Source organism: Leptonychotes weddellii, chromosome 2, assembly GCF_054177405.1.
Source record: "Leptonychotes weddellii isolate Sample4059 chromosome 2, ASM5417740v2, whole genome shotgun sequence".
Lineage (NCBI taxonomy): Eukaryota > Metazoa > Chordata > Mammalia > Carnivora > Phocidae > Leptonychotes > Leptonychotes weddellii.
In genome coordinates, this window is record NC_138370.1 from 113,570,694 (window position 1) to 113,595,227 (window position 24,534).

The following is a 24,534-nucleotide window of genomic DNA, read 5'->3' on the forward strand; positions in this document are numbered from 1 at the left end:
AGGTAATGATCCCAGCATCCTGGAATCAAGCCTGCATAGGTTCCCTGCTCAGCAAGGACTCTACTTCTCCCTCTCCCTCTGCCGCTCTCCTTGCTCATTCTCTCTCCCTGTTTCTCTGAAATATATAACATCTTAAAAAAAAAAAAGAATTGCTACACTGTCTTCCCTAAATGTTTAGTATTGTTCATCTATTTGCATTAGAAAAATTTATGTTGGAGTTGAAAGGCCTGAAAAACACAACCTAAATCAAATGCCTAGGGATCCCTGAGATTTAGAAGTTACCTTTTCCCTTAAAATTCAAATAGAATACATCTGGGCCTCCATTCCATTTATTATAGAAACCAGATGTGTCAAAAATAAATCTGAGGATTCCCTGGGGCTTGTGTTCCTACGGACCACCTCACATTCTAGTGTCCTTAGTGAATTCTCTATCTCTGTTCTGTCTATCCTCTGGTGATTCTGCCCTCTTTCCACATCACCACCCCAACATGGACTACACCCCATGGTCTCTCCTTTCCAAAAGTGCCACCGATATAAGGCTTCTCTGTATGGTTTGCCATCACAACAGGCATTTAAAGAATAGCGTACAGTTTAAAATTTAATATAAGATAGATCTGGTCTACAAAATTAATTGGCCATTTACAGCCATATTTCTTTCTCTCCTGTAATTCATTCCGTAGCCACATTTCTAAGACATATTTCATGTTCTTCATTTTCTCCAACTACCAATAGACAGGAGTTCCTGGTTGGGCTCAGTGTTTAACCAAAATAATGATATATGCATTTAGAATAATTCTTGGAACACAGTATTGAGCATGAGTAATTATTCAATGAATTAACGAATCCTTTAACATTTAGATTTTTCAAATACATTACTCAGCAGTTGGCTAAAATCAAAATTCTGGAGACATTCTAGAATATAAAATATACATTTACATGCCTCAAAAACATGTTGAATTATTTTTATTTTTTTCAAGCTTCAGCATATCTTTCATATTTGCAGACAATGTGTTTATTAGATATACAATATTTTAAAAATATGTTAGCTTTTGGGCGCCTGGGTGGCTCAATTGGTTAAGCGACTGCCTTCGGCTCAGGTCATGATCCCGGGGTCCTGGGATCGAGTCCCGCATCGGGCTCCCTGCTCTGCGGGGAGCCTGCTTCTCCCTCTCCCACTCCCCCTGCTTGTGTTCCCTCTCTCGCTGTGTCTCTCTCTGTCAAATAAATAAATAAAATCTTTAAAAAAAAAAAAAAATATGTTAGCTTTTAATATTCAACTTATTTTTAAATGATAACGTTCAGGAATAATTCAGTAAAAAGCAAACATTCTGATAACAAATTTAGGGATCAAGAAATGTTGATTCATTTTTAAAAATTACTTTTTTTTAATCACTCTTGATTCATCATTTTATTGTTTATCCCGACATTTGTCAACTAATTCTACCTAAAACCTATCAACCCTTTGTGCTACTTAGACCTAAGGAAGAACAGAAGAGTCGAAGAGAGGGCCTGAGGCTCTGAGGCCTCACTGAAACTCTCCGGATCACTGTTGCTCTATGACTTAGAGACAAATCCTCTGTTGCTGTTGATGGCTACTTGAAGGGCTTCCTCCACTTTTTCCATTGTAGAATATTTAGGAAGGTCCAGAATATTATGACAGGTCAGCGCTCTTGGGTAATCTGTTTCACTGAAAGTTTCAGGACAGCGAAATAGGATTCCTATTTCCTGTTTGCCACTTACACGCAGCCTGTCATTTCCGCTAAGAAAAACTAGAAAGGAATAAATTTTGGTTAAGATATTTCATAGAAAGAGCAAAACATAAAATGAAAAGGAAGAAATGAATCACTTCATTCAATAAATATTACTGAGTACCCTTGTGTCGAGAGAACCACACAGGGCCATGTGGAACACAGAAAAATCATGACATCTGGTCTTGGTCCACAGTGAGTTTATGGTCTAATTGGGGAAAACTATGTACATGAAAAGAGAAGAGCAAGATACACGGAAGTTTAATTTAGCTTAACTAGGACGTCTGAGATGAAGAAGCTAACGAAGGCGGCACCCGGCTGGGGGAGCAGGGAGACTACAGGCATCACATCTGGCTAGTTAGGTCTCCAGGAAAGGAGTTGAGTAAGGTTTCAAGGCAGAGGGGGAAAGCCCAAGAAAAAGCCAGAGGTAGGAAGATATAAGTAAACGCACTGAATACATAGACAGTGGAATCAATGGGCTGAAGCAAAAGTTTCCCATTAAGAGAGAAGATTAGACAGGTAGTTTGGGCTTGTGGAGAAGTAGTTCAGGTTTGTGAAGTTGGAATTGTCCTCCAGTGTCCTCAAGAGCAACAAAAATAGCAAGAAGATGTGTATCTCCATAATGACTGAAAAATGGGACAGGCGGTGAGAGAGTAAGTCATTAAATCTGCCCTAGGGAAACCTTACGGTTCCCACCAAGAGAAGTTCTTGTACCACAAGGCTACAGTTTAGTGGTTCAGAGCCTTGGCTTTGGATCAGCCTGTTGGGTTCAGAATCTGTTTCTTACACTCACCAGCTGTCTGAATATAAACAAGCTACTAAATGTACCAAGCCTCTTTTCCTCAGATCTGAAATGAGGAAAAAAATAAGTACCATACCTCAAAACACGGCTATTAGGATAAAGGGAGGTAACAGATAGGAAATTGTCACTACAATGCCTGACGTAGAGTAGGCACACATTATCAAGGCTGTTAGTATTATCATCAGTGGTCATTGCTATGGGTATTATTTCTAAAATAGTATTAGAGAAATATACATAGTCCTAATTCCATAGGACTTCGATAAATAAAGATAGGAATGTGAGAGTAAAGGCTTGATTAGGAGGCAACTAGTGGTATCTTTTTTATTATCATTTTTTTTTTAATGGGAAACCAGGCTTACATAAAAGAAAGAACATTGGCTTAGGAAGCCTGGCTTGGCTGTTGACACATGTGACCCACTATTAATAATGACTTCATGGCAGGGTGCCCGACTGGCTCAGTCAGAAGAGCATGCTACTCTTGATCTTGGGGTTATGAGCTTAAGCCTTACGTTGGGTGTAGAGATTACTTAAATAAATAAACTTTAAAAAAAAATTTAATAATGACTTAATGGCAAATATTTATATTTTATTTATTTATTTTTTAAAGATTTTATTTATTTATTTGAGAGAGAGAGCATGAGAGGGAGGAGGGTCGGGAGGGTCAGAGGGAGAAGCAGACTCCCTGCCGAGCAGGGAGCCCGATGCAGGGCTGGATCCCAGGACCCTGGGATCATGACCTGAGCCGAAGGCAGACGCTTAACGACTGAGCTACCCAGGCGCCCCCACAAATATTTATCTTTTAAGAAGACATGGAATTATAGGGGCTCCTGGGTGGCTCAGTTGGTTAAGCATCTGCCTTCGGCTCTGGTCATGATCCCAGAGTCCTGGGATCCAGCCGTGGCGGGTTCCCTGCTCAGCGGGGAGCGTGCTTCTCCCTCTCCCTCTGCCTGCCTCTCCCCCTGCTTGTGTTCTCTCTCGCTCTCTAATAAATAAATGAAATCTTAAAAAAAAAAAGATATATAGCTATAAATCCATCTATTAGTAATACTTACAGAGGAATTTTCTCTTTTCTTCCAAGGTTAATTTGTGGAAAGCTTTCCAAAACATCAGTATAGTAGGATGTGATTTGTGGTATCCTTGGTGATATTGTGAATTCTTGAGAAAAAGAGGGAGAAAAAAGTTTTTTAGGGGGAATATACAGAAGTTGTTTGGAAGAAGTAGGGGCACTTTAGTTATCACCAACCTCTTCAAACAGTTTCCAGTCATAATCAGTATTTCCAACCACTGCTGTCATTAGTTCTTCAGGATGGAAAAGTTTAAAAAGTATTTCCTTGTCACAGACTTTATAAAATCCTCTCTGAAATTCCTCATAAACTGCCTTTACAGAGGTGTTGAAAATGTAATCAATGCATGCAGAAACATATTCTTTCCTTGAGGGGAGCAAAAAAAAAAAAAAAAAAAAAGCCCATAACATACTTTGCCATTGACTAAAATATTCTCTACTTTGTCCTTTTTACCATTTCTATTGAGAAAGAAAAGTAAAGTATTCAGAGGGAGGGGCACCTGGGTGGCTCAGTCGTTAAGCGTCTGCCTTCGGCTCGGGTCATGGTCCTGGGGTCCTGGGATCGAGCCCCACGTTGGGCTCCCTGCTCCGCGGGAGGCCTGCCTCTCCCTCTCCCACTCCCCCTGCTTGTGTTCCCTCTCTCACTTTGTCTCTCTCCGTCAAATAAAATCTTAAAAAAAAAAATTTATTCAGAGGGAAGTAAAAACCTGTGGTCAGCTGGAGGAAGGAACCTTGGAGTATGAAGCAGAAGGACACTTTGTTTTGCTGCCCTTTTCCTCCAAGAGAGATACTTTTAAAACACTCATCTGAATATGTAATTCTCCAGCTTAAAATCTTTCAAAGACTTTCTTTCCATTGCCCTTAGGGTAACTTCCAAACTTCCCTGATCTGACTCCTGCCTGACACAGCAGCCTCTTCCCACTTGGCATTTGAATCTTTGACCGGGCCAATCTTCAGCTCTGGGGGCTCCCTGTCTCTCACAGTTAGGCCATGGCATGCTCCCTTCTTTACGTGCTGACTTCTGTCAACCATCAGAGGTCCACAGCAACATGACTTCCTCAGGGTTGGTCCTCTGTTCACCTCTCCCTCCTCTCTCATAACATGTGTCACCGTGTGGAAATGATTTCTGCAAAAGTCTGCCTTTTCCCCCCATGAGGGAGGAGCTGTTTCCACCACACAGCCACCAGAAACATGATAGTCTCCCACCCTTTGAGCAGCTTCATGGACCGTCCACTAGGACTGTCCTATCTGACCCCATTCTGCCATCCCCTGGAACCAGTGGTGTGCTGCTAAATGGTGAACAACCAGTTCTCTAAAGAGAAGAAAATGGAAGCGGACCCTCATTTGCAGCATTTGCCGGTTCTGTGGTGTAAATATTCCCATCATGGCTGATTTCATGCTACTAATACTTTAATAATAAACTCTCAACATTTTTGAAAATTTAACAGTCAGCTCTCACAAGCAGATGCCAGCTGGCTCCAGCATAACACTACTGTAAATCTCTTAATTAACTCTTATCACGGTGCTCCTCCTTATCTGACATCCTATTACATAATAATTTGTTTATATATGGTCTTTCTGCCCCACTGGAATTTAAGCTCCAGGTTTTGTCTGTCTGTTTCACGGCTTTATCTCTGACACCCGGAATAGGATCTGGTACAGAGGAAGGGCTCAAAAATAATTGTTAAATGAATAACTAGTGAAAAGTTCTGCAAAGGGAATATTTAATCCTGACTCCTTTTTCCCCTTCTCTTACCCTGTAACCTTTTTATCTTTCTCAGAGATGAAGAGCTAAAATGATCACCTGAGAAGCTAAAATATATGTATAAATTATAGCAAACATGTTATGTGTATTCATAGCAGATGTTCTAAGTCTCAAAACTTACTTGTTGGTTTGGTCCACAGGTACAGAGATCCCATTTGGAATTAAAGCAACATCTTTATTGTCCCAGTGTATCTGTAACCAAAATATATTCAGGTACCAGACATGAAAGAAAGTCTGAATAATTCAACTGCAGGGGCCACAGGCAAGTTGCCCCATGATGGGCCACTTTAGCATGAAGATTATTTCTGAGTTAAAAAGCAATCAAAAACCAGCAGAATCAGAAAAAAAGAAAACAAAATTTCAAAAACCTCCAGCAGATTCAGGAAAAGCTCTTTACTTCCCCCTCAACTGTCTAAAACAAATTTAGATAGAGGCCCTGCTCCAGGAAGAGAGCTATCCCCATAGGAAACTACAGTATACTCTGAACCAGGCATGCTGGGCAGAGAGGAACCTAGCAAGGGCCGTTTGATCAGAGTCCTCTATGTCCCACTGTTGCTGAGTGGCCCAGCAAACATTTGTTTACCAAACATTTGCTCTTTTTCATCTTCTTGTAAATTACACTTCTTCCCTCTGAAGTCCCAGGCCCCTACCTCCTTCTCCTTAGTTCAGAATGACATATATACCTCATTTTGCCTATCTTTGGAATTTCCATGTCTGTATGGATTCCTTATACATACAAAATTAAATTTGATATTCTCCTGTTAATCTTTGGCATGTCAATTTGATTCTTAGTCCAACTAGAAGAACTTTGAAAGAATAAATTCTTCCTCCCCAACACAACCACAATACCATTATTGCCAGTACATTCTTCCCTATAACTATAAATAACTGGGAACTAAATAATTATTTATGTAGTTCAGCCTTTTAAAAACATAAAAATTTAAAAACCTATCCTAGTATATGTTGTATATAGTCTTAAGCATTTAGTGGTTTACATTGTTCACACGGATTGCATAATTGCTGTATTTTCACTTTCTTTGAGGATATATACACATGAGGTATCAAAGAAGGAGCAGGTGCGAGGAAAGTCATACAATACAGAAATAAATATGCTTCAAAAAAGGAATCCCAAGGGGGCAGAGTGGAAAATTTTTTAAAAAAGGAATCCCATATTTAAGGTAATATAATAAAAATTATTCTAAAAAACAGATGAAAGCTAAACATTACATTGGTACTCACAGAAAAATTTATGTAAAGTTCTTCTCCAAGGTCATCAGCTTCATTATTTAGAACTTCTTGCAAACTCCTAATGAAAATTTTCATTTAAAAGGTAATATTTAATTAAAAAATTAAAATTAAAAAGTTATATTTTTGGATTTCTAAAATTTCAAAAATAAACGTTCAGTGGAAAAAATCTTGGACAATATAGAAATGTATAAAATGTCACGTCCTTACCTTCCCACTCCCTCTTCTTAGAGTTAACTTTTTACAGTTTGGTTGGGCCACTGCTAATACATAGACACTGCTGTCTTGATGGAAATTACAGAAAGGAGCCCCTTCCTGTAGACCAGTGTATCCAATCAGGGGTGATTTTGTCCCCTAGAGGACATTTGGCAAAATCTGGAGACATCTTTGGTTGTTACAATTAGGGGGAAGGTCACTACCGGACACCTAGGGGGTAGCAGCCCCATTAGCTGTTAAACATCCTACAATGCCCAGATCAGCTTTCCACAACAAAGAATTATCTAGCCCCAAATCTCAGTGTTGCCAAGGTGGAGAAACCCTGTTCTCTAGACTGTCAGGGCATACAGTGTAAATCTAGGCAGTTTATTCTTACACTAAGAGTACTTGAGAAGAGAATCCTTTTTCCCAATCTGTTGCCAACTCTGTATTTTATGAAAAACTTTTTTTTTTTTTTAAAGATTTTATTTATTTATATGACAGGGAGACACAGCGAGAGAGGGAACACAAGCAGGGGGAGCGGGAGAGGGAGAAGCAGGCTTCCCGCGGAGCAGGGAGCCCGATGCGGGGCTCGATCCCAGGACCCTGGGACCATGACCTGAGCTGAAGGCAGACGCGTAACGACTGAGCCACCCAGGCACCCCCTATGAAAAACTTTTTAACATTTGTCAGTCTGTAAGCAGAAAAAGGACATCTCATTTTCATTTATATTTCCTCAAATACTAGGAAGGTTGAGCATATTTTCATTTTTTGATTAGCCAAATATATATACACACACACACACACACACACACACACATACCCTCAGCCATATAGATTTCTGTGTGATGACACTCACACACATATATATATATATATTTATATTTATACATCAGCAGTACTAATCCTTTGTCTATCAGATCTGTTGCTAGTATTTTCCTCACAGGATATAGTTTGCCTTTTAACTTAGAACAAGTATTTTTCAATACTTAAAAAATAAAGTTGATGACATGCTGACGTATTTAAAGAAATTAAATGAGGGGCGCCTGGGTGGCTCAGTTGGTTAAATGTCTGCCTTTGACTCGGGTCATGATCCCGGGGAGCCCCACATTTGGCTCCTTGCTCCACGGGGAGCCTGCTTCTCCCTCTACCTCTGCCTGCTGCTTCCCCTGCTTGTGCTCTCTCTCTCTCTCTCTGTGTCAGATAAATAAATCAAATCTTTAAAAAATTATTAAATGACTAAATATGATTTAATAAAATAAATATAGCATGCATGATTTGCATTAAAAATATTGTATATTGTTTCCAGGGCACCCGGGTGGCTCAGTGGTTAAGCATCCTACTCTTTTTTTTTTTTTAAGATTTTTTTATTTATTCATTCAAGACACAGAGATACAGAGAGAGAGAGAGAGAGCATGAGCAGGGGGAGAAGCAGTAGGAGGGGGAGAAGCAGGCTACCCGCTGAGCAGGGAGCCCTATGCAGGGCTTGATCCTAGGACCCTGGGATCATGACCTGAGCCGAACGCAGACGCTTAACCATCTGAGCCACCCAGGCGCCCCTAGAAGGCATCCTACTCTTAATTTCTGCTCAAGTCATGTCCTCAGGGTCATGGGATTGAGCCCCACGTTGGGCTCTGGGCTGAGTGTGGAGTCGGCTTGACATTCTCTATCTCCCTCTCCCTCTGCCCCTCTACCCATGCTGTCTCTCTCTCTCTAAATAAATAAAATCTTCCAAAAAAAAAAAAGAATATTGTGTACTGTTTCCATCTAGATAAATTCAAGATATTAGGCCAGAGCTCTGTTTGTTGTAGGTTGATCATTAGAAGAGCCTTTGGCAGGCGCCTGGGTGGCTCAGATGGTTAAGCATCTGCCTTCAGCTCAGGTCATGATCCCAGGGTCCTGGGATCGAGTCCCGCATCGGGCTTCCTGCTCAGTGGGAAGCCTGCTTCTCCCTCTGCCTCTGCTTCTCTCTCTCTCTCTCTCTCATGAATAAATAAATAAAATCTTTAAAAAGAAGAAGAAGAAGAGCATTTGGCTTTTCTTTATTTTTGAAGGCATACTTTATTATAAGTCAGGCGAAAATTCAAATGCATCAGAAGAGTATATATTTATTGAAAATGAAGACCTTGTCTCTGTGTGTATGTGTGTGATTAACATCATTTCTTCCTGAATAACTGAGACTTAACCTATAGCTCTGGAAAAATATTACTTACTTCCCTAGAAGAGGACTGAGTTCTTTTAAATCTTGCAATGATGGCTTTTGATCCAGAAGTTTCTTAAACAGAGCCAGTGGAAAAGGAAGGTTGGCGACATTTGAGTTGTTTAGGGAGAGTCCACACAGTATTCCAAAAAGGAAATATCTCTTCTTCTCAAATTTAGGCTGGAAAAGGAGAAGAAAAAAAATCCCTTATGTATTAGAAATAATCAATAGTCCAAAGGGATAATTAAGATTAGTAAAAATTGGTTTGGTTCCCTTTTCTGAAAGTCACAAATTAGAAACAAAATGGGCTTCAGGAAAATAAAGCGTGAGCTTTTTACACAGGCTTTAATACAATTTAAATTTCTTCCATAAGTTAAAATATAAACTAATAGTTCAGAATATTAAATAAATGAATTTACTTTTTGTTACTGACAGCATATCTGGAATATTAAAAAAAATGTGCTCATATAGCCTTATAGGCCAAGGTTGTCATTATTTAATTTTATAGTCTTTGCCTTCAAATTCATATAGAAAAGACACTGCAGAAGGAAGAGTACACTTTATCTGCACTTTCATTATGCATCAAGCATGTCATGCGTGTCCCCTTCGGTGATACTGCCCTCAGCCTAGGTGTGCTGACAGGGACAAGCATATGGGTCAGGGAAGGTGATGCTGTTGACCGTGAAGGTGGGTGGAAGGACGAAGGAAAGAGTCCTGATGAAACAGGCTTCACTCTTCTCTCTGCACTTTGTAGTCCCAGATGAGGAAAAACACTGGCCACATCTTGCCAGGCCATCGATACAGAGCAGCCAAGAGACCACTAGCCTGAAAATCCTAAATGCATTTTTTAAATATTTTATTTATTTATTTATTTGTCAGAGAGAGAGAGAAAGAGCACACAAGCAGGGGGAGCTGCAGGCAGAAGGAGAAGCATACTCCCTGCTGACAGGGAACCCAATGCAGGACTCCATCCCAGGACCCTGGGATCATGACCTGAGCCAAAGGCAGACGCTTAACCTACTGAGCCACCCAAGCATCCCTCTAAATGCATTTTTAACATTTATCCTCACAATCGCTGTAAGAAGTAAATAGGGCAAGTAGATTGAGGCTATTACGTAAGTGGCCCAAAGTCATTCACCTGCTAACAGCAAGGCTGGCCCTGGAATAGAAATCTTAGAATTTATATAAAATTCTAGGAAATTCAGGGTGCCTGGATGGCTCAGTTGGTTAAGCGACTGCCTTCGGCTCAGGTCATGATCCTGGAGTCCCGGGATCGGGTCCCGCATCGGGCTCCCTGCTGGGCGGGGAGTGTGCTTCTCCCTCTGACCCTCCCCCCCTCTCATGCTCTCTCTATCTCATTCTCTCTCTCAAATAAATAAATAAAATCTTTAAAAAAAAAAATTCTAGGAAATTCAAACTACTCCATAATGACAGAAATCAGATCAGTGGTTGTGTGGGCATGGGGCAGGAAGTGTGTGGAGGGTAGGATTAGAAAGGGGTATGAGGAAATTTGGAGGAATGATGAATATGTCATTATTTGGTTGTGGTGATAGTTTCATGGGTATATGTGTAATCAAAACTTACCAATTGGACATCAACATGGATGGGACTGGAGGAGATTATGGTAAGTGAAATAAGTCAAGCAGAGAAAGTCAGTTATCATATGGTTTCACTTATTTGTGGAACATAAGGAATAGCATGGAGGACATTAGGAGAAGGAAGGGAAAAATGAAGGGGGGATATCGGAGGGAGAGATGAACCATGAGAGACTATGGACTCTGAGAAACAAACTGAGGGTTTTAGAGGGGAGGGGGGGTGGGGGGATGGGTTAGCCCAGTGATGGGTATTAAGGAGGGCACGTACTGCATGGAGCACTGGGTGTTAATACGAAAACAATGGATCGTGGATCACCACATCAAAAACTAATGATGTATTGAATGGTGACTAACATAACATAATAAAATAAAATTAAAAACAAAACAAAAAAAACTTAACCAATTGGACACCTGATGTGTAGGTCATTGTATCTCAACTACACTTCATAAAAGCTGTTTAAAAATATAACATGCATAGAAGCACCTGGGGATCTTAGAGAATACATGCTCTAATCTGGGGTGGGACCTAAGATTCTGCTTTTCTAATAGCCCCCAAGTAATGCTCGAGCTGCTGCCTCTGTGGACCTTATCTTGAGTAGCAAGGCTCTCTACATGACCTAATTTTACATTATTATCATGGTTTTCATGTTGCAAGTATATGGTATACTTTTTCTGTTCTGAAAAACTGTAAAAAAATAAAAGACTTACACTGACAGGAAACCACATGTAGGAACCCTCTTCAGGATACATGAACATTCCATATTCTGTCTTGGTCATCTCTTCAAATATACAGTAGAAGAACTCGGATATTACCCCGTGCCCCCGAGAACAAATCTCTTTAATAAATTCAGTCTGAGGAAAGAGAACACATTCACAGGCTCAGATTTAAAATACGATGCCTTGATCCTTGTGGAAAAGTTTCAAACCTCCTGCAATCATCAGAATTCCTGGAATCCCATACCCCTTCAATCCCACACTTCACTGCAATCTGTTCTCCCTCAATTTCCTGCTGAGCAGCGGACGTAGTGAACCTATTCACTGTCAGATTAGTGTGTGTGTGAGTCCTTTACACTGCCACATGAACCAAGTAAAGGGATTCTAGCAAGACTTAGCTTTCACCAATTATGTTGACCAGAGTCTTGAACCACATTTTGATGTGCTTCAGGTCCCTGGTTCTTCTGTCTTATTGTCTATCTTCATCTCATCATTCAGACTTTACAACTTTGGCTCCAGTCAACAGCTATTTGGTTTCTCCTTCCTCTTCCCTCATTTTAACTTCTGATAAATTACCCTCCCAGTCCCCCTGGGTTTAACACCTCTGAAGGAACCATCAGACCAGACTGCCCATAGCTCTTGTGTGGGAAGTCATTATGAACTGTCCTTTTCTTTTTCTGTCTTCAGTTCTACTATTATTTACCTTTGAATTTTATTTTACTTTTTTTAAAGATTTTAGTTTTAAGGAATCTGTACACCCAATATGGGGCTCGAACTCACAACCCTGAGATCAAGAATTGCATGTTCTACCAACTGACTGAGCCAGCCAGGAGCCCCTTATTTATTTTTTAAAATATTTTTGAAAAAATTATTTTTTTTTACAATATTTTCAACTTAAACATTATTCACACTGAACACGTATGGCAGCTTAACCTACCCAAGTATGAAGTTTAAGAAGCCAAAACTGTTCTAGCTTTGTTAAAAGTTATGCTGCAGGAACTGTCCTTCTCTAAATCTACGTTGGGTCTTTGTGGCCAATACTATCCCAGTTTTCTTCCTACCTCTCTAACTACTTTTCTCCTTCCTTTCCTGGCCAATTTCTTTTTAGCTTTTTATTTATTTATTTTTAAAGATTTTGTTTTTATTTATTATTTTTGAGAGAGAGAGTGCACACAGGGAGGGAGGGGCAGAGGGAGAGGGAGAAAGGGTCCTAAGCAGACTCCCCGTTGAATGTGGAGCCCGATGCGGCGCTTGTTCCCACAGCCCTGAGATCACAACCTAAGCCAAAATGAAGAGTTGGATGATTAGCCAGCTTTTTATTTTTTTAATATAAGCATCACTAAGCCCCATTAAGCATTCTCTTTCTCCTTTCTTTGCCTGGAAGATCTTATCCTTGCCACGGATCACCCAACTCCTTGGCCACAGACCATCATCTCATCTCCAAGGGCCCACCTTAACGTTCCATCTGGATATCCTAATAACAAATTAAGCTTACTTCCACTTTTCCAATTTCTGCTCACTTAAACCAGCAAGTCTGCCTTCACTGTGGTCAGGACCCACACATAATTGGCTTTGACAACCTTGCCTTGTTTGGAGTCTATATTTGGATTGGATCTACCTTGAAGTTCACCTTCCTACCTCTTTGTCATCTCCTGTGGGCGGAATAATTTTCTATTGATTTCCTCATAATCAATATTTAAAAGAAAGTAGATACAGAAGGAAATATACAACTACAAAGTCTGGCTTATAAAAGGTTGTTTTCCATTTAGTCCCAGGGTGGGAAATACCCCTCTCTTGTCTGAGTCCTACCGTCTAGGTTCTGGTTTCTTCTCTGAGAGCTTAAGTCTCCCTCTCATGGCTGATACCAGGAAACTCCACTCCCTTCTGGACAAAGTCCAGCTTTTACCTAAAGAGTTACTCATTATTCTATGGCCTCAATAGGGCAAATGATCTGCGATAAACACAATAAACACCCTACAGGTACCCACAAAGGATAAAGTGAAAGATGACTAGAATTAGAACCAATATGGTAGATACTCTCTGACTAAAACTAGAGCCAAAATGTAGGAAAAGTATCTGTTCTACCTGCTGCTTATTGATTGCGTTAATAGCTCAAATGCTTTACCCTTCTTGATCCATGTCTGTTGCATGTGACTTTGCAGTTCCTCCCATTAAAGAGGCTGAGTATATTTCATCAGCCCTTGACTTGGTAACTTGCTTTGACTAAAGCAATGTTAGTTGTGTCATTGGACTTGCTGTCTTTCTTATACCTCTGGCACTGCACTGAGAAGAACATGCTTGCTGGTCCGAGGAAGATGAAAAGCGCAGAAAACAGAGCCAAACTGCCCCAGCCAAGCTTAATCTAGCCTAGATAAGCCAGTTCCTAGCCAACTCCCAAACATGTAAACAAGTGCAGATAAAAATCTACAAATCCACCCAAGTGAATTCAATCTAAATTAGCAGATTCTTAGCTAAGTTTCAGATCTCTATAATAAATTATTGTCATTTTAAGTCATTAAGCCTTGGGATGGTTCATTATGCAACACTTCTGTAGCCATAGGTAAGGAATAGTTTACACATAATCTCAATATTCAATTAAACATCCCATAGCTTTTCTCTAAAGGGTAAGCAAGGAATTATTATTTTTACTTATTAAGTAATCTCTTTGCCCAGTGTGGGGCTCGATCTCACAACCTCGAGATCAAGAGTCACACGCTCTACCAACTGAGCCAGCCAGACACCCTAGAATTCTGGAAACCATACAGCTGATTACTACAGTTGCAAAGGCAGGCTCTTCCTTTGCTATATTGTATAAATGTTTCCCTTTCACATTAGTAAAAATGTCCAAAGAGACTTTTTACTGTACCACAAATACTTTACAGAGGTCAGTGTCTTCAACTTGGCTTAACTGACGCAGAGCATCTTCAACTAGGTGACTTCGTCTGACTCTAAGTGTAAGGAATTCATTGTATGGCAGAATCACTTGCCCCCAGTCCAGGTATTCTTTTTGTCTTAAGTCCTAAAAAAAGGGAAATATTTTAGGAATCTCATAGGAACACTAGGAAGTGTTTACTATTTCAAATAAATGTAGTCTGCACAGCATACACTTATGCTACTATTGCTATATATACTCAGATTGTAATTAAGAAAAAAGGGCATCATATCTACACTATACTATGGAAGATAAGGAGATCACAGGATCTGTGAAACCATGGCATCTAGGAATTATATACAGGGGATTAGTCACCATGGAGGCACAGCTAAGTACTTACAAGCTATCTCACTTGTAGTAAACATGATCCTTAAAGGCAATAGTGGTATTCAGTACGCTGAGACATTCATCCACCATCAGTCTTAAGAAGCAGAGTTTTAGCACCATAATCCTCAAGAATATAAGAGTAGCATAGGAGCTCAAGGATGATGTTAAACGTTGGAAAAAGATCAGAGGAAAGACTTGCTCAGAGAAGATCCAAGTCTTGTTCAAATAACTGTGGTCCATCCACCTGATTTGTAGGGGGGAGCTCCCTAAAAATAGGCCACTGGCGGCCTCACTTTTTACCTGCTCTCAGTCACTCTACACAGTACTTCCATTTAGCTTTTCTGAATTTCCAACATTTCCTTACACTCTAGTCCGGATCTTATTTCTGCTGAACCCCCTCGGATTAGAAATCCAGCTTTGGACTTGCTAGCCTTGCTTTGAGCTTTAACACTTCTCTAGGGCTTCTGCTATATCCTAAGGACAAAAAGGAGTATTAGGACTCGTAAACCGATGCAGCTCTCTTTGGGACCTGTCCCGCAAATAAGTGGCAACAAGACAGGTGGATAATAGCTATCCTGTCCCAGGTTTCCAGGCTGAGTGTGGTTGCCCAGAGCAGCACTCCGTAAGCCTCTCTGAGAAGTGTGCATGGGACTCTGGGCTTGGGAAAGCCTGTCCCAGATCTCTGCCACTACTGTGTCCTGAGAAATCATATGGGATTCCACTAGACTCTTCCAGTTTTTCCCGAAGAAGTTGATTGTAAAGAAGTTCCAAGTTGGTAGGGAGGTGGAGCTGGTACCATTTCTGGTCCTTCCTGATGATAGGTCATCTCCTCTGGTGGCCCAGGAGCCTGCAGCTCCGGGACATTTCAGCAATACGGACTGCTGGGCAGCACGACCCGTGGCTCAGAGTGACGGGGTGGCCAGCACTATCCTCCACTGACTATAGCCGGGAGAGGTGTATGTGGCCTGCTGTAGCCCCAGCCTTCTTTCACCTAACCAAGAACTAGGCAGGAAACCTGCAGTTTATCTTATTTTCCAGTTTCTCTACTCCAATTCTCCATGTATTGGTTTCCCCTTTCTACATTTATGTGTGTGAATTAATAATATAGTTTGGAGTTCACGGTTTTGACTATGGCCATCCTCTCTCCTTTGGAGGTCAGGATTGTGGAGTCTCCTTTCTAGTTTCACCCATGATGACTACAACTGAGAGTTTTCTTGTACTCAAACCTTTCTGGATCCTTCATGATATGCAGTCTTCCTGGTTCCACCATGCACATAGCCCTCACTAACCCCTCACTAAGAGAAGATCTGCTACACAGAACGTTGCTGTAGAAGAAAATACCACAGAGGGAAGGACTTGTTTAAAGGAAACATAATTTCTCCTGTTACCAGGGATGTTAGGAAAATTTATTTATTTTTTTTTTAAAGATTTTATTTATTTATTTGACAGAGAGAGACACAGCGAGAGAGGGAATACAAGCTGGTGAATGGGAGAGGGAGAAGCAGGCTTCCCGCAGAGCAGGGAGCCCGATGTGTGGCTCGATCCCAGGACCCTGGGATCATGACCCGAGCCGAAGGCAGACGCTTAACGACTGAGCCACCCAGGCGCCCCAAGGAAAATTTAAAAAGAGGTGGTTGGGAAACAAAAGAAGAGATGACCCATTCAAATCCCGTATACATGCCGATGACAGACACTAAAAATAGTAACAAGAGGGAAAGTCTTTATCTATGGAATGCTTTTAGCAGGATGTACCTTGTCCATCCAGGTTGCTTAATATATAAACAAAGCTGGAATTTATGGATTTATGGGGCATGGATCATTGGGAAATGTCACATAAGCTGTATAATTAATAGAGTATCAAGGAAACGTTTTATAATTGAAGTGGCTCCTTTTCTGCATGTGACGTCCCAGACTTCATGTTTCACCTAGATGGTCTGCATCCTTTAAATTATTAATAAAAGTAATGGGTATGACTTCTGAGTCCTGTGAGTTTTTAAAAAATAAATAGATAGGAACTTTTTCTGAGGAATAACCTAGACAGGCCTCAGCAATCAAAACATGTTTGGAAAATCTTTAGCACAACGTCTGGGAGTGGGGTGAGCACTCAAATACTTAACTGAGAACTGACGATGCTGGTGGTAAGAGAGAAAAATAGCATGTAAATGTTACGTGGGAATAATACGAACTACCCGAAAAGAAGCAGAAGGAAGGGAGTAAAGGGAAAACAGAATAAACTCACTTATTGACTCCTAGGCATTATTTCGGAAAAAAAAAAATATCAGATGGAGCTTACATATCAAGCTCCAAACTCTTAAGCAGATATGAAATCCAAACACTAAGATCACGGTAGTAACTAAAATTGGATAGAGGAGGAAAGGGAAGGGAGAGAGAGCAGTTACTAGATCATTTCAGTATTTGCTCATAGAAGGAAAACAATGGATATTATCTAAAAGTGAGGACTCAGACATTATATAATAATGAGAAAAGCAAATTAAAATTAGCCAAAATATCATGATTAACCTGTTGAATTGGAAAAGAGCACAAAGCTTGATAACACTCTGCATTGATTATAGTGTGTATATTGCTGGTAGTGACATAAATTAGTACAACCTCTATGTACAGTGATTTGGCAACATTTAATAATTAAAGAAAAAGGATTAAGCATCATTCTACTTTCCTATATGAATGTAGCCAAATGGCCCATGTTGATGAGGAAAAGTTCTTTTTTTTTTATTAAAGATTTTTATTTATTTGTTATTGAGAGAGAGAATGAGAGAGAGAGCATGAGGGTGGGAGGGTCAGAGGGAGAAGCAGGCTCCCCGCCGAGCAGGGAGCCCGATGTAGGACTCGATCCCGGGACTCCAGGATCATGACTTGAGCCGAAGGCAGTCGCTTAACCAACTGAGCCACCCAGGCGCCCCAATGAGGAAAAGTTCTTTACAGAATTCAGTTAATAACTTTGGAAGGAACGATAAGATTAGAAATAACGCCATTTTGCAGACCTCAACTAAAACAATGGATAGAATTATTAAATAAAATGTTGATGGGAAGCATTACAATAGAAGAATCATGTGGTCACCACCTGAACCCACTGATGAATCTCAGCATGAATAAGAGTGAAACAACCAGAAACAATGCACTGAAGTATAGAGAGGTGAAAGGAAGTTGGGCCTGGGATTTGCTTTAAAATACTTCAGCTAAAATAGTAACAACCACAAAACCAACAAAAGTGATCAATGGGGAAATTGTGGCAATATGTTGATGATGACTGGAACTCTGTGATGGGGCTCATTACACCATTATCTCTATTTTGTGTATGTTTGTAACTTTGCATAATAAAAAAAAATGTAGAGCATACATACCAGCATTTTCAAATGGGACGCAGCTCGTAATAATAGAATTTTGGATTGCAAAGTAAAAATAAATGGAAAATCACTTAAAACGATGGGGCTGGGGTTTTCTGCAGGTATCTAAAAAATAAGAGATAATAGTTTTAATAATTCAAAGGAAAAAAAACTTCATTGCTTTACCTCATCACTTTAAATTGTTTCCCTCTATGCTTTTTGCAATCTGTTTTTAAGAATTCAAATTACCTTGAAAAACTTTCTAAGGAAATGCATTTGTTTTGTGAATGAAAGATGTTTACATTTTCAGTGATCATCTAATTTAGCAATTCAGCATTGCAATGAAGAAATGTTCAAATCTTGATTTATCAACTAGTTACCTAGCTACTAATGTGTCCTCCTATAAAGTAATGAAAATTTTCAGAAATAAAAATGTTATTCTTACCAGGTTGTAATCCCCAAAGAACAATCTTCTTGGACACGCATAAAACCTCAACAAATCGGAGAGTACATTTATGTTGAAAGTATTTTCTGGTAGTTGGCAGTTAGCTGTGTTTACCTTAAAGAAAACATGACTTGTGAATTTTATTTTCTATTAATAAATGATTTAATCTATTATAGATATGGCTTATTATATAGATAATTAGAATAGAGCTCTATAAACCCAATGCATTTGTCATTGATAAAATAGAGTTCTTTATATAAAACTTCCATTTTTTCATAAATGGAAATCGGATAAATTGGATAAATTTTCATAAATACTGTAAAAGATAACAGACGTTGGCAGTGGAGATTAGTAAACCAATTCTTAGGGCACAGATTTACTGGAAACAATTTCTAGATCTTGGGAATAAAAGCACCATAAAAATCCAAGGTACTTTTGACAAATTTAGCCCTTTCTCCATTAATCAATGAATATTATTTTAGCACATACTATTTGTCAGGTGTGGAACAAAACATAAATTCTCCTTGCTGACACACAGGTTACTGTCTAATACAGTAATTGACAAACTCTTTCTTAAATCCAAACAGTAAATATTTGTGCTTGGGATCAGACAGTCTCTGGTGCAACTATTCAGCCCTGCCATTTTGAGGCAGAAAACAGCCTTAGACAATATGTAAACAAGTGAGTGTGGATGTGTTCCGATAAAACTTTAATAACAAAAACATGAGGCTGCCCATGGGCATAGATTACCAACTCATGACCCAGGGCCTAATAGGTAAAAACAAGTAATCAGGCATCAAGGATACAGTTTCTGATTGGAGAAGGACTTGAGGGGTTCAAGAAGGTTTCCCAGAGGAAGCAACTGTGGAAAATCAATGATCTAAATAAGCCTCTAACAAATCAAATTAATCCAAAAGATACAAGGCAGGAAATAAAGAATCTAAGAATATAAATTAAGAAAGTAAAATGAAAACACAACCTATGAAATGGGGAAAAATATTTGCAAATTATATACTTGATAAGGAATTAATATCGGGGCACCTGGGTGGCTCAGTCATTAAACGTCTGCCTTCAGCTCAGGTCATGATCCCAGGGTCCTGGGATCAAGCCCCGCATCGGGCTCCCTGCTCAGCGGGAAGCCTGCTTCTCCCTCTCCCACTCCCCCTGCTTGTGTTCCTGCTCTCGGTGTCTCTCGCTGTCAAATAAATTTTTAAAAATTATTTTTTAAAAAAGGAATTAATATCTAAAATATATACAGAACACATGCCACTGAGCAAACAAAACAAAAACATCTGATTTAAAAATGGGCTGAGAAACTGAATAGGTGTTTTTCCAAAGAAGACCTACAGATAACCAACAGGTACATGAAAAGATGCTCAACATCCCTAATCATCAGGGAAATACAACCCAAAGCTACACAATGAGATATCACCTCATACTTGTGAGAATGGCTGTCATCAGAAAGACAAGAGATAAGTGTTGGCAAGGATATAGAGAAAAGGGAACCCTTGTACACTGCAGGTGGGAGTGTTAATTGGTGCAGCCACTATGGAAAACAGTATGGAGGTTCCTCAAGAAATTAAAAACAGAACCACCATATGATCCAGCAATCCCACTTCTAGGTAAATTAAAAAATATATTCATCTGAATAAATATATTCATTTCAAAGGAAGTGAAACCACTGTCTCAAAGAGATATCTGCACCCCCATGTTCAATGCAGCATTTTTTACAAAAACCAAGACAGGGAAAGAAGCATCCTGAATGGATGAATGGATAAAGAATATGTATATATACCCTAAATATTATTTGGCCATGAGACAGAAGGAAATCCTGCCACTTGCAGGACATTATTCTAAGTGAAATGAGTCAGACAGAGAAAGAAAAATATGTCTGTATGAGCTGAACTCAGAAAGTAGAACGGTGGTTGTCAGGGGCTGGGGGATGGGGGAAATCAGGAGATACTGGTCATTTATAACTTCCAGTTATAAATGAGTCAATGTACCAAATAAGTATATCAAAGCAATATGTTGCACACCTTACACAATGATATATGTCAATTACATCTCAATAATGCTAGGTAAAAAGAAATATACTACTTTAGAAATATCAGTGCATTAAGACTTCTGAAAAGCACTGACTTTTTTGTACATAATATTTTCTCCTATTGGGATTGATATTTTGTGGTGAAATTGCTTTTGATTGCATTTAGCTATTTATATTTATAAAATCATCTTATCTTAGCTAATTATTTTTAATTGCACAATACTAATTTAATTCTGCTCTTTTATTTAAAATGCTCTGGCTCCTCCCTACCCCCCAACAATCATTAAGTTTATTAGTACCCTAACTCTGAATTACTTCTAAATTATGTTGTGTACTCTACTGAAAATGCTAAATCATTCTCATTTTTGAGTATTTGTGCATCTAATATATATTATATAAAATATGTAATATACATAAAACATGTAGTCTATGGCTAGAGTCTAGCCAGTCAGCAAAACAAGCAAAATTTTGAATTCCTAAGGACTGAATAAAACATTTTCTGTTTTAGAAACAAAACAAAAGAAGACTCCAATTGGCAAAGACAAAGGGATTTTGAGTAAAATGATATATATATTCCCCTCAGAGGAACCCTTACCTTATGTACTTCTTTCATCACTCCTAGAAGAGCTTTAAGATTGCAGTAACTCTGACTGTGTTCAGTCCACTGGCGCAACTGAGAAATAATGGCAGTTTTAAGCATCTGGACCAGTTTGTTGAGAGAAGATTCTTGCAAAGATGCCCAACACTGCTCTGAGGGGTATAAAATCAGCCATAATAAATATGCACCCTCCAAAAAAAAAAAAATCCCCATTTCTACTGGGCTCTTTAATATATGAAAGAGATAATAGTTTCCATTTCTGATGACAAAACCTATAAAATATCTAGTCTCAGGACATCATCCTGGACATTTATTACTCACAAATGTGAAAAAAAAGTTTTTCCCTGATTAAGCATCATTGAAATTAAAAGCTCAAATTTAGGATTCTGAAGAAATTTGCTGATTGCTCATATGAATACCTGACTACTTGACAGATGTCATGATTTTCAAACTGAAAATTCCATAGAGGATCTAAAAGTCTGAAAACATATGTAAGAACACACACATACACACATATAATGTCATCAAGGATATTTTCTTTCTTTCTTTTTTTTTTTTAAGATTTTTTAATTTATTTGACAGAGAGAGAGATAGCCAGAGAGCACAAGTGGGGGAAACAGCGAGGGAGAGGGAGAAGCAGGCTCCCCACTGAGCAGGGAGCCCGATGCGGGGCTCGATCCCAGGACCCTGAGATCATGACCTGAGCTGAAGACAGATGCTGAACCGACTGAGCCACCAGGCGCCCCTCTTTTTTTTTTTTTTAAGAATTTTTATTTATGGGCGCCTGGGTGGCTCAGATGGTTAAGCGTCTGCCTTCGGCTCAGGTCATGATCCCAGGGTCCTGGGATCGAGTCCCACATCAGGCTCCCTGCTCCTTGGGAGCCTGCTTCTCCCTCTGCCTCTCTCTCTCTCTCTCTGTCTCTCATGAATAAATAAATAAAATCTTTAAAAAAAAAAAAAAAAAAAGAATTTTTATTTATTCATTTGAGAGAGAGAGCAAGAGCATGAGGAGAGGGGAGGGTTAGAGGAAGAAGGAGAAGCAGACTCCCCGCTGAGCAGGGAGCCCAACTCAGGGCTCTATCCCAGGATCATGACTGAGCCACCCAGGTGCCCCTCATCAAGGACATTTTCGATCTGAAAAAAATACCTATGTTTTCAGATTTTATGAACACCTGGTATATATGGATGTATTTTTCAATTAACTCAATAACAATATTTTAATATTACTTCGTTCCAACTTGGATTTTTGTATCTTTAAAGGATAATTCTCAGAAAACAAACCGATCAAATGTTAAAATAGCTAATATAATTAAAATAATATGATGCAGATGCATGAAAGGCAGATTTACACAGTAGAGATTCCATAAATGGACTCAAATATGCATGACACTTTAGCATATGATAAAGGTGGCATTGCATATTAGTGGGAATGAAACATATCATTCAATAAATGTGTGGGGACAATTGCAAACTGACTCAGAAAAAAATAAAGTTTAATCAAGATAAACTCCGTATGGATCAAAGATTTAAACATAAAAATGAAACAATAAAAGTTCTAGGAGGAGAAGGCCACCTGCCTGGCTGGCTCAGTCAGTAGAGCATGTTATTCTTGATCTCAGGGTCATAAGTTCAAGCCCCATGTTGGGCACGGAGCCTACTTTAAAAAGAAAAGGGGGACACCTAGCTGGCTCAGTTGGAGGCGTGTGTGACCCTTGATTTCAGGGTCATGAGTTCAAACCCCATATCAAGTGTATAGATTACTTAAATAAACAAAACTTAAAAAAAAATTCTAATAGGAGCATGGGAATCTTTTTTTTCAAGATTTTATTTATTTGAGAGAGAGAGAGAGATTGAGAGAACGAGTGGGAAGAGGGGCAGGGGGAAGAAGCAGGCTCCCCACAGAGCAGGGAGCTCCATTCGGGACTCAATCCCAGGACGCTGGGATCATGACCTGAGCCAAAGGCAGATGCTCAACTGATTGAGCCACCGAGGCGCCTAGGAAATTTTTTTTTTTTTAATTTCAGAGTGAGGTAGGCTTTTTGATGTGTGATCTAAACTCAGAAACTGTAAAAGAAAATGTTCATATAGTAGGCTTCATAAAAATGTTTTAAAGAAACAAACATTTTTGTTGTTGTTTTTCGTTTTTTGGTTTTTTTAAGATTTATTTATTTGGGAGAGAGAGCACATGTGAGTGGGGGGATGGGCAGAGGAAGAGGGAAAGAATCCTAAGCAGACTCCCCTGCTGAGCTGGAGCCCCGAATCAGGGCTTGGTCTTACTACCCTGAGACCAACTAGCTGAAACCAAGAGTTGGATCCTCAACTAACTGAGCCACCCAGGCACCCCTTCATAAAAATATTTTAAAATAATTATGCATTCGGGGCGCCTGGGTGGCTCAGTTGTTAAGCATCTGCCTTCGGCTTAGGTCATGGTCCCAGGGTCCTGGGATCGAGCCCCGCATCAGGCTCCCTGCTCTGCGGGGAGTCTGCTTCTCCCTCTCCCATTCCCCCTGCTTGTGTTCCCTCTCTCACTATGTCTCTGTCTGTCAAATAAATAAATAAAATCTTAAAAAAATAATAATAATAAAATAATTATGCATTCAAAAACACCACAAAGTAAAAAAAAACAACCCAGAGAAAAAAGATTTGTAACTCATATTATTGATAAAGTATTAATTGCCTTAATCATTTAAAAGCTCCTAAATAAAAAAGAAAAACACTAACAACAACACATGGGAAAATGGGTTAAGAGGAAAGAACTGATAGTTACCAGAATATACTATAAAAATGGAATTGAGATATAGGAAAACCAGCACTATCGCATTCATAATGAGAAAATTAAAATTTAAAGTAAGACATTCTTCAGAATGGCAAATACCAAAGTTTGATAATACTGTAGAAAAATGCGTGGGCTGATGCTGTTATATATATATATATTTTTTAAGATTTTATTTATTTATTTGACAGAGACACAGCGAGAGAGGAAACATAAGCAGGGAGAGTGGGAGAGGGAGAAGCAGGCTCCCCGCAGAGCAGGGAGCCCGATGCGGGGCTCGATCCCAGGACCCAGGGATCATGACCTGAGCTGAAGGCAGACACTTAACGACTGAGCCACCCAGGCGCCCCGATGCTGTCATATTTTTTGAAGTATAAACTATTACATCCTCTATCAGGGCCATCATGTTGCACTGCATGTGATTTATTTAGACTACAATGTGAATGGTGACCACTTAAAGTTCTGTGGAGGGTCATTTGGCAAAATCTCTCAAAATTTTAAATGCACATACAATTTGATCCAGTAATTTTGCTTTCTGGAATTCTCCCTGTCTGTGTAAATTTATATACATACAAAGAAATGCATGTTAGCACTATTATAATAGCAAAAACTTAGAAACAGCTATTTATAGTATATCCTTCCAATAGAATACTAATAAGCCATTAAATAGAACCAGGCAGTTCCTGTAACAGAACAAACCTATCTTTACAATGTACTGTTGAGTGGGAAAAAGCAAATTGCCAA

The 24,534-nt window shown here is 39.4% G+C and overlaps 1 protein-coding gene across 1 annotated transcript in view; it reads right to left on the minus strand.

Annotated features, from left to right (window-relative positions):
* Positions 1 to 937: 937 nt before the first annotated feature.
* LOC102748592 (putative E3 ubiquitin-protein ligase HERC6) overlaps positions 938 to 24,534 on the minus strand; it is a 580,669-nt gene continuing 557,072 nt past the window's right edge. The window contains exons 4-14 of the mRNA XM_081812174.1: positions 21,015 to 21,169; positions 18,376 to 18,489; positions 17,949 to 18,056; positions 14,194 to 14,346; positions 11,322 to 11,465; positions 9,032 to 9,198; positions 6,606 to 6,684; positions 5,500 to 5,570; positions 3,794 to 3,980; positions 3,603 to 3,705; positions 938 to 1,769 (exon numbers count right to left, since the gene is read on the minus strand). Of these exons, the coding sequence (XP_081668300.1) occupies positions 1,555 to 1,769; positions 3,603 to 3,705; positions 3,794 to 3,980; positions 5,500 to 5,570; positions 6,606 to 6,684; positions 9,032 to 9,198; positions 11,322 to 11,465; positions 14,194 to 14,346; positions 17,949 to 18,056; positions 18,376 to 18,489; positions 21,015 to 21,169 (1,496 nt within the window). The 3' untranslated portion in view covers positions 938 to 1,554. The remainder of the gene's footprint in view (positions 1,770 to 3,602; positions 3,706 to 3,793; positions 3,981 to 5,499; positions 5,571 to 6,605; positions 6,685 to 9,031; positions 9,199 to 11,321; positions 11,466 to 14,193; positions 14,347 to 17,948; positions 18,057 to 18,375; positions 18,490 to 21,014; positions 21,170 to 24,534) is intronic.